The sequence below is a fragment of the Diadema antillarum genome, unplaced genomic scaffold (genome assembly GCF_040938485.1).
Source record: "Diadema antillarum isolate AM-2024a unplaced genomic scaffold, OU_Dant_1.0 seq00000846_RagTag, whole genome shotgun sequence".
NCBI classification, from domain to species: Eukaryota; Metazoa; Echinodermata; class Echinoidea; order Diadematoida; family Diadematidae; genus Diadema; species Diadema antillarum.
Window position 1 is genome coordinate 749,453 of NW_027271720.1, and position 13,334 is coordinate 762,786.

General features: G+C 39.9%; 1 protein-coding gene across 1 annotated transcript; it reads right to left on the bottom strand.

Annotated features, from left to right (window-relative positions):
• Window positions 1-248: 248 nt before the first annotated feature.
• On the bottom strand, window positions 249-13,073 carry LOC139740268 (uncharacterized). The gene is made up of 15 exons (XM_071650850.1): window positions 12,660-13,073; window positions 12,153-12,361; window positions 11,223-11,318; window positions 10,518-10,643; window positions 9,395-9,578; window positions 8,681-8,771; window positions 7,650-7,732; window positions 7,125-7,296; window positions 5,955-6,075; window positions 4,669-4,786; window positions 3,557-3,742; window positions 2,530-2,652; window positions 1,703-1,887; window positions 1,030-1,140; window positions 249-381 (listed from the first exon to the last, which is right to left on the bottom strand). The coding sequence occupies exons 1-15, from the start codon at window positions 13,071-13,073 to the stop codon at window positions 249-251; spliced, it is 2,352 nt and encodes a 783-aa protein (XP_071506951.1).
• Between the last annotated feature and the right edge of the window lie 261 nt (window positions 13,074-13,334).

The window sequence follows — 13,334 nt, forward strand, 5'->3', positions numbered from 1 at the left end:
CAATTCCATTCTCATTATCATTTCTCTTTTCCTAAACTCCACTGAAAGCTCCCATCATTGAGATGGAAATATGGGCGTGGCAGGGTTTCCACGGCAACCTAAGCAGGATGACAGCAGCAAATAGCAACATACTTCCAGTCCCCAGTCTCTCCTCCATGGCAGTCATCCCTCCTCCCTTGAAGAAGACAAAGCAGGCAGGGTGGAGGGGGGCAGGTGGAGGGAAGGGTGTGGAATGGCTCTGAAGCATCTCACGGTGTCATGTGGAAATTCCAGACCCGGACTCTGTAGTCTGAGCAGGCGGCGATGATCTTGGTCTTGTCCGTGAAGGTGCTGTTGATGTGGCTACCTTTCCGGGATTGCAGCGTGTGCCAGCTTTCATTCCTGTAGTACCAAATCACAAGCAAAACCCATGTTGTTGATACAAATGCACCATTCTATCCACACTGACAACACAGATGTGTTTACTGTTCTATACTCCTAGGGCTGCAAACAGTCACACTCCAAAAGCAGGGAAGTTTCTAAGAGCAATAAGGGAGATACTTGTGTGTTATATGCGTCTCAATGGCAAAAAACAATTCCAAAATCAAGGAGATTTGTACATTCTCTTGCCAGATCATGAGTATTTTAGTTTGTAGCCAGCCTCCTCCAGAATTAGGGACACTTAGGGCAGCTGTACAATACTCCGTGTACAGGGATGCCAACCCTGTATACAGCACTGGATTATTATGAGGGCTGAAAAGACATTTTTTTTTTTTTTAAACAGTACTTTTGCCCTTCCTGCGCTACAGACACACGTAGTAATACAGAGCATTTCAATGAAACCTGCAGTATGTTTGGCCAAAAAAGTTCAAAATACTGCAAAAATGTTAACAATTGGCATCTCTGTATGTACAATCTAAAATCACAACAACAGAGTTCCAATGACAGCAACAACATCTACGAAAACAATAACATTATTGCAACCACTATTGCAAATGTTAAGGGTAATAATGACACACAGGTCATCCATAATTCATCCACATTACTCACTTTCGAATGTTCCAGTACTTGACCATTCCATCTTGGCCGGCGCTGACCAGCAATCCTTTGGGCTGGTCTGGGTTTGATGTGTCACTGATCTTTAGATTGAGGGTCTCAACCCTGGAAATGAAAGATGAATTGAGATGTGTCACAAAATGAATTCAATTTGAGATACGAAAGGTAATTTCTCCTTGGGATATACTTGGTAAGATCCAGATGCTACTCGTATGATATGAATGCAGTTCTTCATATCAAAAAAACATAAATTGGAATTCATACATCTTAAATTTGCCATAAATAACAAACTCCCGATCACTTTGTTACCACCATTTTAATAGTAGTATTTTCTGAGCTTTACAATCAGTAATCATATCCCTGAAAAACAAAGAACTTAGCAGCAAATATGGGAGTCAAGATCCTATACTGCTTTAAGGACACAGTCAATTCGGGTGAAATGCTGATAAAACCATAGTCATGTATATTTACATTCTTCCCTTGAATAGAGAGATGAATAAATTATCATTGAATGACATTACCATCTATTTAAATCATAATTTTTGTCATCACATACACATTTGCTACACCAAGAAGAGTCAAAGTTAGACTAACAAGAAAAAAAAAAGAGCTACCCAGGTTGAAATCTACTAACAAAGAACAACAGCGATGCCACTCCGCTACTGACCTCTTCTCATGCTCGTCAAAGACCTTCACGCAGGCAGCCGTGTCCAGTCGCCATAGCGACACGACCTCGCCCACAGAGCAGGCGAAGTAGCCCCTGTCGTAGCTGAGCGCCATGATGGAGGTCGTCTGGCTGATGCGGATGACCCGGACGTGGCGACCCGTCTCGATGCTCCACACACGGATACTCTGCATCGGGGCAAAGATTGCACTTAATTGTAATCACCAATTTTCTCACAGAGATAGTGAGATATTTCTGAGGGCTATAATTTAGTGTAAAAGTGCAAATACTTTGCAAGTAATTTTTTTCACCCTTGACCTGGTAAGATGAATATGGCTCATTTTTGATTTGACAGAATCAAAATATGAAGTAGTATTACATATCATAACAAGCAAAAAATGTACTATGTGTTCTTTTTTTTACTTTTGCCATACTTTAATGTTTCATAAAGTTCACCCACATTTCTATACCCCAAAATTTCTACTTTTACAGTACTGTACCAACATCAGCACATTTGCACTGTGTACAGTAGATAGATGAATAGGACATGAATGGGTATAAAGAAGTTGTGGTGAAAGAATCTATGACAACATAACTTGCTCAGAACCTGAATGAAGGTCCTTGTTAGCGGACCCAAAATTTCCATAGGAGATGCAGATAAAAAGGTAAAGGTGCTGTCACAACACATGGAATTACATTAAAGACAATATGGGTACAAATGAAATCTATCGGCATATACAAGAGACAGTGCTGAGTGAACATGTGCAAGATCTCTTTTTATTACCGCTTCACGAATAGGCGCAAGAGGGCCATGTCTGCGACTGACTCACCTTGTCGGCAGAGCCGGTTATGACCATGGTGCCCTCGTCGTCGATGTCCACACAGAAGACGGCCTGTCCGTGCCCCACAAGGGTGTGCAGCAGAGAACACGTATGCAGGTCCCACAACTTCACCTGCATTAAATCCAGACCAAAATGGTGCAGCAAATTTATGATTTCTACATAATTATGCAGTACTCGAGATGACCACCGCAGAGTTAGGACCCCCCTCATTCCTCTCGACTGTATTTTAGTGATATCCATAGGAAGTACGGTACAAAAAATCTTTTAGACAGATGCAGAAGGCAACAATATTATGCATTTATTTTTATACTTCAATGCATGTATTCTACCAAGGGCTCTGTTGTTTCCCTGTCATGTTTTAAGACCTCTGTCTCACAACAAAAAGTGTATACATGGTATCACACTCATCATTCCCACTTTGCAATCAATATGATCGGATACGTCCTGTGCACATGATTATTATAAAATCAAAGAATGTTCTGAATCTGTAATCCATCGTTTTGTTTGAAACACATTATTGGTCTGAGTTTGAGGCACATCTCTGTGGCTGACATACATGGTTTACTGGTCAGTGCATTGTTAACCATAAATCAGAGGGGTACAGATACACATATACAAATATAGATACAGATACAGATACAGATACAGATATAAAGATATACAGATACAGATATAGATACAGATACAGATACAGATATACAGATATACAGATACAGATACAGATACACAGATACAAATATAGATACATATACAGATACAAATATAGATACATATACAGATACAAATATAGATACATATACAGATACAGATACAGATACAGATACAAATACAGATATACAGATACAGATATACAGATACAGATAGAGATAGAGATATAGATACAGCAACATACAGACATTCTTCATTAGTCTTTCTGAGAAGAGAAATAGATGCCTAAAATATTATTAATGTATGACTTTTAGGGAGAGCTCTTTAGGTATGAGGTAACTTTAATAGGCTGTTTTATGTTGCTTACAGTTCTGTCTTGAGAAGCGGATGCCAGGTAATGCTTCTTCTGCGCCATGGCCCAAATGGCGCCATCGTGGCCCAGGAGGGTGCGAGCACAGGACCCCTTCCGCAGACTCCATATCTTGAGGTTGCTGTCGTACGAGCCGCTGATGAGGAGGTGGGGGGTGAAGAACCGCAAACACCACACCCCTTTCTGCATTGTGCCAGGAGAAGAAAGCAAGAAAGGAATCAAATTTCTGTCTATGCATTCTCTGCCATACAACTGACCTTCCAAAATTGAAGTGCGATAATCATAATCCAATGATGGCCAAAATACATAAACTTTACTGATGTGTCTTACAACACTTGCTGCGTTCACTTTGATAACCCACATAACAAATTGTATACATTTGGGGAAGATTCCCATCTGGTAAGACTATACAGTATGTCCCCAAATAAATTACAATCGGATTTTCGCATTGATAAATCCCAATATGATTAAACTATCTAAATGCTACTTCAGGGTCTTAAGATATAACACCTTAGCTCTATTTTGCAGAAAACCCCTTTCCCATTCGGTTAAGTGGTCACAGAGAAATGGGAATAGTTGTAAAGCATGTCATGGGTCTGATTCTTCCAAGTTTAGCACTTGGATGCTCTTGGAACTGCATATCAATGTATGAACACAATGGACAGAACTTGGAGGGAAGGGATTCCTGACATACTCTACAAAACTCCTTGTTTCTCTTTGACCACTGAAGCAAATCAAATGGGGTTTTCTGTAAGATGCGGCAAATGAGTCATAGTTTCATACCCTGAAATTGTATTTGGATTGGTTCACTATTTTTAAAGTTATAATCGTGGAGGGTCCTGTTGTAATTTTTTGGGACATATGGTACTTTGACATAATCACAATATCTGCCACTGCTGCTCCTGCACTACTGCTACCACTGCATTATGTTGCTAATTGAATGAATGTGTCAGGCTGGCCTGCATGGACACCCAGGCAAAGGGCTGATGGAGATGCCCTGATACTTGTACACACACAGAGTTTATGACGCGGCCCTAACCTGGCCACTCACAGAGTGCTCAGAGGAGCTGCCTTCTATATGATGATGAGGGTCTGAGAGTAGGCCTTACCTGGTGGCCCTTGAGGGTCTGGAGACAGGCCCCTGTCTGGATGTCCCACACCTTGACCGTCTTGTCCTGGCTCCCACTGGCCACTCGGTACTCTCCATCAAAGGTCACACACAGCACTCTAAAGAGGACAGTGGAAATACAATTGAGTAGTTTGATATTCTTGATGTGACAATGATGTTAACATTAGAAATAGCTGGGATCCTGACTCCACGACAACAAAATTTATTCAAACCGATGAAATGAATGATTATCAATTCAACCTAGATAAGATTTAACATTGACAGAAATCTACGATGATCATGACAACTATTACTGTTACAACTACTACAACTACTACTAACTACTACTGCTACTACTACCTCAAATACTACACTACTACTACTATCATTATTACTAGATTACTATACTACTTTTACTAGACTATAAAAATACTGATAGCATTAGGTATAAAATGCACAAAGGTGTAATTTACTAACATTTTATTTTTCATATATTTGATCGTGATGTAATCATTCTAGCTATGTGAGAGCTAGGCTCATATGAGAGTCATGATAATGGCATTCAGAGTTAGGATAATTATGAGATTCATGTCAGGTGAGCATTAAAGTGTCAAGACATCTGTGGCAGTGGATGAAGGAAGCAAGTCGTCTGATGTGCTAATCAGCAAACAAAGCACAGTGAGGATTAACCTGTGGAAGACTAGTCTAGAATATGCTCAGGCAGGTGTCTGTGGGAAATGCATGTTATAGCAAAATCAGCCCGTCTTCAACCGGCTAAAGGAAGAAATGAAGAACTAGATTGCAAAACGAGCTAACACCATTCTTATCAATTTGTGATAGTTGCAATTAAAGCTGCTAAATACTAAATGAAATTGTATTAAAAAATGGGACATAATTTCAATGATATTCATTGTTGTAACAACTGAGGTATTTTTGGAAAGGTTTCATTTTCCTCTACCTGACGATGGACTCACTTCAAAATGTTTAAAATGGTGCTTAACCCATTTTGTGCAAACTTTTTATTAAGTACAGTGGACTCCTCTTATAACGAAGTCCTCGGGACTGGCAGTTTTCTTTCTTTATATTCGTTATATCGAAATTTCATCATAACCAAAGAAATAAACAATAAAAATACATAGTATGGATAATGTTGCGGCTGGAATTTTTACTTCGCTGTCACCAGAATTTCATTATAACCCTGTTCGTTATATCGGGAGTGCACTGTAGCAGCATTGCAGAGTATGAATCTGCACATCTGTTGTGCTACTGAATTGCTCCTTTACTTACTTGGCCTGATGACCTCTGACATCCAGAGATTTTGTTCTGCCCTCATCCCAGTTCCACCGAAGGAAGACGTTATCGCGGTAAATGGTCTTCCACTTGAAGGGCTTGTCTGGCAAGGGAATTTCTGAAAATAAAAAGAGAGAATTCTTTAAGAATCTCTAAGAATCTTTCATCTGACATGGATTTCTGACTTTATCATGGTAAAGACTGTTACACAAACAGGGACGATCCAGGAATTCCGTATGGGGGGGGGGGGGCACATTACAAAATTAAAGGGCGCCGCATACAGCCCCCCCCCCCCATTTCCTTTTGTTTTAACAAAAATAAGGGGGTGGGGGCATGTCTGGTGTGCTGCCCCTGGATCCGCCACTGACAAAGAGAACCAATGGACCACCATTTACACAACCTTGGTTATTGCACACACATCATGAATGAACAGACATGCAATACACACATACATACGTAACTATGTACTGAACAGCAAACAGAGCTATAGTAACATGCTAGCTGCATGCTGGCTACTGGAAATGGCTGTCCCACATTTCTGCCATTTGGCAGAAACCAAGTCTATGGTCACCTGTCAATCCATGTCAGGTGAGTGGTCACTACACAGAGGTTCTCCATTGCATGCATGCTTTCATTGCACAGGATTTCAGTGTGATCGTTACGGGCAGCTGGTCACTATAAAGAGATGGTTGCTTCAGCCAATATATTCATTCCAATACTGTAAACACTGATATTTTTGAGTGATTAATTTTTCGCGCTGAGCGATTCAAAAACATATTTGCGGGTTCTTGAATTTGTGATGTGCAATTGCTTACATGTATGTTCTCATTCAATTCACAGAAAAGAACAACTGTACTTGACATCTTCCTGCATGAAAACTAATGTGCTGCTCAATTCATGTGAATGTACAGACAGCCTGCACAGAAACTACTGCATACAGACATGCGTTAAAATGAATACTAGGGGTACAATCATGCACACGCACACACACTTGTACTAGGGAGGCACCTCTGACAGAGCACATGATTCAACCTGCTCAAAAAGTGCAGGAAAAATCGCAAAGATATTTTTGGAGGTTATGGAATTCATGCTAACCAAAAGAAGCACAAAATACGCAACAAAAATTAACGTACAGCAAAACTATTTCTGTGTATACAGTATACTTACTGATCTCCACCTGGGAGCACTTGTCCTTCCAAATGGTGTCATGGCTGGCGAGGTGCTGCCAAGCCTTGCACACCTGGGCTGCTACCAAGAGCCACTTGGGGGAGAGGTAACCCAGGATACGCAGTGCCAGGTGCTCTGGTAGCAGGGAGACAAAGTCCCTCGACTGCTTCAGCTACAATGTTACATGATGAGACAGACAGATAGATATAGAGAGAAAAGAATATGAAATGTTGATATTTTAAGAAATATGAAATATATATATTATGTATTCAACATGATGATGTTGATATTATTTGGATTTTCTTGAAACATTCGGTCATGCTCTTCATTCTTCAAAATGAGAAATAAAAGTGGATTGCTCTGCCACTGTAGGTATCCAAGTATTGAGTCATCAATCACTGAGAAAACATTACTGTCATTAACAGATTTGAGAACAGGGAAACGGACACTGCAACCCTGATAAGATGTAAGAGAGAGAGAGGGAAAAAAATAATCAAGTAATGGCTTCAAGACAGAGAAACTTACCGCTGAATGAGTGGAAAGAAAGTAGAGCTGTCGTTGGTCCAGTTTCCGGAGCAGCTTGTGCAGGAATTCATTCCTCTGAACATCTGTGAATAAAGATGAGAAAAAACATATGGTGTATGAAGCATATACACCGGTAGAGATATATGTTTACACCATGCAAGTTCCCGGCAGCCATGAGAGCCCCGTTTGCCTGAAACGTAGGGCCTCCTGGGTAGGAGGGGTATTCTTCTCTTTGTTTTTCTTTCATATTCTATAGTCTCATTCATTCAAGTCCTTTTGAAGTGAACATTTAACTATCAGATGCCATTGTCACAGTGTAGCGTCAGGCTAGACTACACATAATCCCATCGTGTCCCAATATGGAACGCCTCCAAGTTTTGTTTCGGTCCATTAGGTGCTGTCATGTTTTGTTGCACTCACCCTTCTTTACTATAGCCTTCTAGGTTTTTCATCAGCACCATGACTGTGGTGGACAATCTTTTGACAGTTCAAAAACATGACATGGCGTCTACGACAATCACGACAAGACAATCCTGCGTTTGGCACTCGAAGAATTAAGTTAGACAGAGAGAGACAGACAGACAGACCAAAAGAGAGATCTACTCACATAATATATTTGCTGTTCTATAACGCTTGTAGACGTGAGAATAGATCTGACACTTTAATCTTATGATGTGGCTATTAGGCAAAAAAGTTTGTTCTGCAGATGTGCGAGACCATAATTCCCATTGTCCAACCTAGAAGGAGGTGCATCAGAACCGTAAGCATGGCAAATCGAAAGCTTGCTATTATCTGCACTTGGGATGACAGCAGACACTCCAACTCTCCCACTTTTGATGGGAGATCTCCCGCCAAAAGTCCATTTTTGCAAAATGCACTTTTATAATCTGTGGTGTGTATGTAGTACGTACAGTGCGATTCGCGAACATCAAGTTGGAATCTCCAGTTTGTCAGGGGTTTCAGGTGGGAGAATCTCCAGATCAGAAGGCGCTTGAGGTTGGAGTCTCTGTTAACAGCCTACATCAACTCACCATTCCAGCTTTCTGCATACCAGTGATACAGCTGCCACGCCTCTGTAGGGGTGGGGTCTATGGGGGGCAGCCTATCAGCACGTGTCCCCGACTACCAGGTAAATTGTAGAGAAAAAAAAAATGGAATACAGAAATGACAAATGACGAAGACTATGAAAAATGAGCTCACATTTCATTTCATGTCAGAACCATAAACTTATGGCTTGATGAATCACAACAGGTGATTTCAAGTGTGGTGAAAGCTTGAATAGCCCTAACATAGTGACATTTGATTTGATTTTGATTAGATTTGATTTCCGCATTCCTTTTTCAAACAAGAATATAAAAGGAAGCCACTGAAGCCCTCCATATAGTAATATCATGAAAGGATATAACATTTCTATGGACAGTGCTATGTCTTCGACGTGATAAAAGAAAGCAAGAAGGAAAGAAAGAAAGAAAGAAGAAAGAAAGAAGAAACAAACAAACAAACAAACAAACAAAGGAAGAAAGGAAGAAAAAAAATGTGACCCTTGTCTTTAATCAGTCTAATCCCGCAAGAAAAATACTGTGTAGCCTGCAAGTATGACCTTATACCTTGTAAAATTGTATGTGGAAAAAAGCATACTTGATATAAACACACAATTTAACCCATTCCCTATGGGAACCTGGTGGCCTTTGTATCCAGTCTATGGGGATTTCAGAATTCAGTATGGAACAGGTTAATTTTAATACCAAGGTAGGTCTTGCCCAATAGAGGTGAATATCAGTCAAGGCCTTGGTCAGGAGGGGTATGTTCGACTCATCGACTGGGTTGTAGCCCCTCCGCCTCCTCTCGCTCCACGCACTCTTCTTTCTCGAAATGGAATGGCCCAGGTGGTCCTGCATGTGTCTCCTGATTGGCTGATCTTCCTTCACTCTGTAAAGAATGATTGGTTGAAATTGAGAACCCTTGAGGAATGGTACTGGTACATTATATATTCATTCATTCATTCATTCATTCATTCATTCATTCATTCATTCATTCATTCATTCATTCATTCATTCATTCATTCATTCATGCATTCATTCATTCATTCATGCATTAATTCATTAATGCATTCATTTATTCATGCATTCATTCATTCATGCATTCATTCATTCATTTCTTCATTCATTCATTCATTCATTTCTTCATTCATTTTTTTTCATTTACAACAGAAACATATGAATATTTTACAGAAATTGAATACCTAAATTATATAACAATATATAATGAAAAATAAGTTTACAAAATATTTTAAGTATGCGGAAATGCTGGAAATGAAGAGGAATACTAAAAAGCAATGCTTGTATGGTGCATTCCACCCACAAATAATACAACAAATCATATATTCCATTATAAGGAAGACGTGAAGAAGTGTGTGTGGAAATATTGAACATTTGACATCTTCTCATTTCTTTCTTTCATTTGATCAAAATATAAAAGCATACGCAGTAGAAGAGTCATTTCTTTCCCCTTCGAATCCTAAACTATATGATATGGATGATAGTTCCATTTGAGCAGATATATATCTGCTGTGATTGATTCAACAACATTTGCATCCTCCAAAATCATTCTATTCCTGCTTTAATGTTTACAATGAAGTAATCACCTTTTGGCATAAGCTATAAATGAAGCATTAATAATGGAAAGTAACTATAAAATGTCAAATTGCTTCATCAAACACAAAGATTTCATAGTCTTTGTTTTCTTGGTGTGCAACAAAGTATGCCACTCCCTTCACACTAGCTAAGCAAGCATCTGTGGAGCAAACACGATTATGTTGGTATGAATGTGTGGATATTCACTTACTTTTCAATTCTACACTGTACTCACCTGTTCAAGTTTGGGGCAGAACGACTCAGGGGGTGAACGAAGGTCTTGGTGTGCCTGACGACTGGCAGCTTGACCAGTGGTGCACTGTTTGACGGCTTTAATCGGTCCCATCCAGACTTGAAAGATCTGAAAGAACGAAAAGGGGCAAGACACGGTTCTTAGTGCAGACCATTGGTGGGGTCATTTGGTCATGTGGTCACACAAACAATCTAACAAAACAAATCAAAGCAAAGCAAACTAACAATCTTCCATGTTCAGTGAGATGTTTCTACAAGTGTATCTCCAGTTGCTGTGAACCTGAGAATGCCTGGGCAAAATTTGGGCAGAAGAGCATCAAATAACATGAGAAAATAGAGAAAGATGCAATATCTCTTTAAGAGTGATTTGTTCATTTTGCTTTCGAGCAGTAAATTGCTACATTTGAGAAATATAAGAACCAAACAGATTCTGTATGTTCAAATTCAAAGTGCTAAATAATCCAAGAGGCAAGGATTAACAAGCATTTCACTATCTCCAAAAAAACAAAACAAAAATGAATAGCCCTTGTTATCATGCTGTACACATGGTTTGATGAAAATCCAAATTTCGAGCTACGAGGTAAAGCATTTTTTGCCATATGCTGAAAAGTTGTATATGTACGGTCACCTTGAGTTAATGTGATGGAGGAGTAGACAAGAGTGACAGTATTATGTCTGGATAACTTACACTTGTCTCACTTCTGCTGGAGGACTGGACTTAATGACTGGCATGATGTATTCTGTGTTCAGTCTCTGCACATCAAATCGTCTCTGCACGTGAGCACTGTTAAAGGAATAGATCATGAAAATAGCCTTTTACTTCAATCGTAAAAAGAAAATATGAGATATAAATGCTTAATTTGGTGAATACAAAAATGTCTAAACTCCTTGTTCACATTCACACTTTCTCATTGATTAAAAGTCAAAATTTTGTTTGTGTTTTTTTTTTTAAGTGATCATATCCCAAAATATATGCTTTATATGGTATACTGTGTGTTAAGTGAGTTCTTCACTGACACTGATGTTAATTAGCACACAAAGTTTGTAACCGCAATGAAAGCTGCTTCTAGCAATATAAAACTATGTGTACATGTCAAAGAGAAACTTTATTTACTCATTCATTCACATTAATTCTTCTATGATGTATCTACAGATGTAGTGGTATGGAATGAAAGAATAACAGTTACTATCAAAGTTTTTGGCTTATTTGTCCTTCCATATTCAATAAATTTTCTCAACTGTTAAGAGATCAACATCAAGTTCTACATTGTGACTGTTATACTGTTGTATGATATGTTTTCTGTTAGAAAATCAGTGTCAATATCAAAGATGATAATTAACTCTTGCACTGTACACATACATAATATACCACACACAGATTAAACACCTACTTTTGCCCTATATTCTTATTGGAGTTTTTACTCTATGATAGCAATATTGTTAACAAAAATGATTAAATGAAATCATGCTTTCTGAAAAAAAAAATTATTTCACAAATTGATACAGAAGGATCAAACATATATCATATGTTTGCACAAAATCAATCTTTTACAGATCATAATAAAATCTAAATTAAACACATACAGTACCAAAAGGAACATGTGAAAATGACACTCACCTCTGTGCATGGTGGTAGTTTCTCACGGCGCGCCTCGCTTTCGTCTCCCGGCTGGTGTGGCTGCTGATCGGGTCGAAATGATGGCCTGGGAAATGCTGGCGGGCCGTGTACATGAAGTCCCGGTGCAGGGCCGGCTGGAGAGTGGTCCACAGGAAATTGTACTGAGAGAAGTTGCTGCGCTGCAAGATGCCTTCCAACACTTGACATCGCTATGAATAGTAGGGGAGCAAAACATACACTCTCTCCATAAGCTGATGGCTTCTACTGCAAACAGGTTAGCAACGTAAAATGCAGAATATTTATTTTTTACTCTGCTTCAGTTGAGTCTTTGATGATTTTTAATTTCTTTGGAAGCTTGCTCGACAATCGAAGTTTCTTGGATATCTTCAGGAATGACTTGTGGATTCATAACAATGCTAAACTCTTTAAGTTACATCAACAGGAATTATCCAAACAAGAAAACAGTATGGAAACCTACAAAGAATACACAACGTTTCATGTCATTACCTGATGATGGTTCCACTTGTCCAGCCAGATATCAACGTGATCCACCTGCCGACAGAACTCCACAGTGCTGACGCTCTCGATGTTCCTCCCGCGGAATGCGTGCCACTCTCGCAACACGCTCGAACTATCCCCCTCACCCGACCCCACTCCGCCCCTGCCAGACAGCAAGATGTCCCCCAGCTGGAACCCTGGTCCGTCCTCCGTGGGGCTACTTTCGGCAGCATCATCGCCCTGCTCACTCTGTGCAACATCTCCTCTAGCTGACCCTTCCCCATCTGGCTGAGGGACATCTCCTAGTCTGACCTGCGAGCCATGTTCACCCTCGAAGTGGTTGCTGCCAGCATCGCTGTGAGTGTACGAGCCATCTACTTCTCCCTCCAGTATGACGGAGAGTCCGTCATGGTTTGGTATCATGTTTGTCCCCAGTGGGTTGGAAGACATGGGGGGCAATGTTTCCATCATTTTTGTCTGTGTGATGCAGGGGTACATGGAAGTGTAACAAGCGAGTGGATTAATTACTCATTTTGGAATCTCGCACATTCTGGTGTAACATGTGGCTTCCAGGATCTCAGGGTGCAAAATACACAATCAACTGTCGAAAACTTAACATAGGCCCCTATATATTTTCTATCATGTTCAAGTTGATTACATATTACTACGCGTAGGTCATTGTCC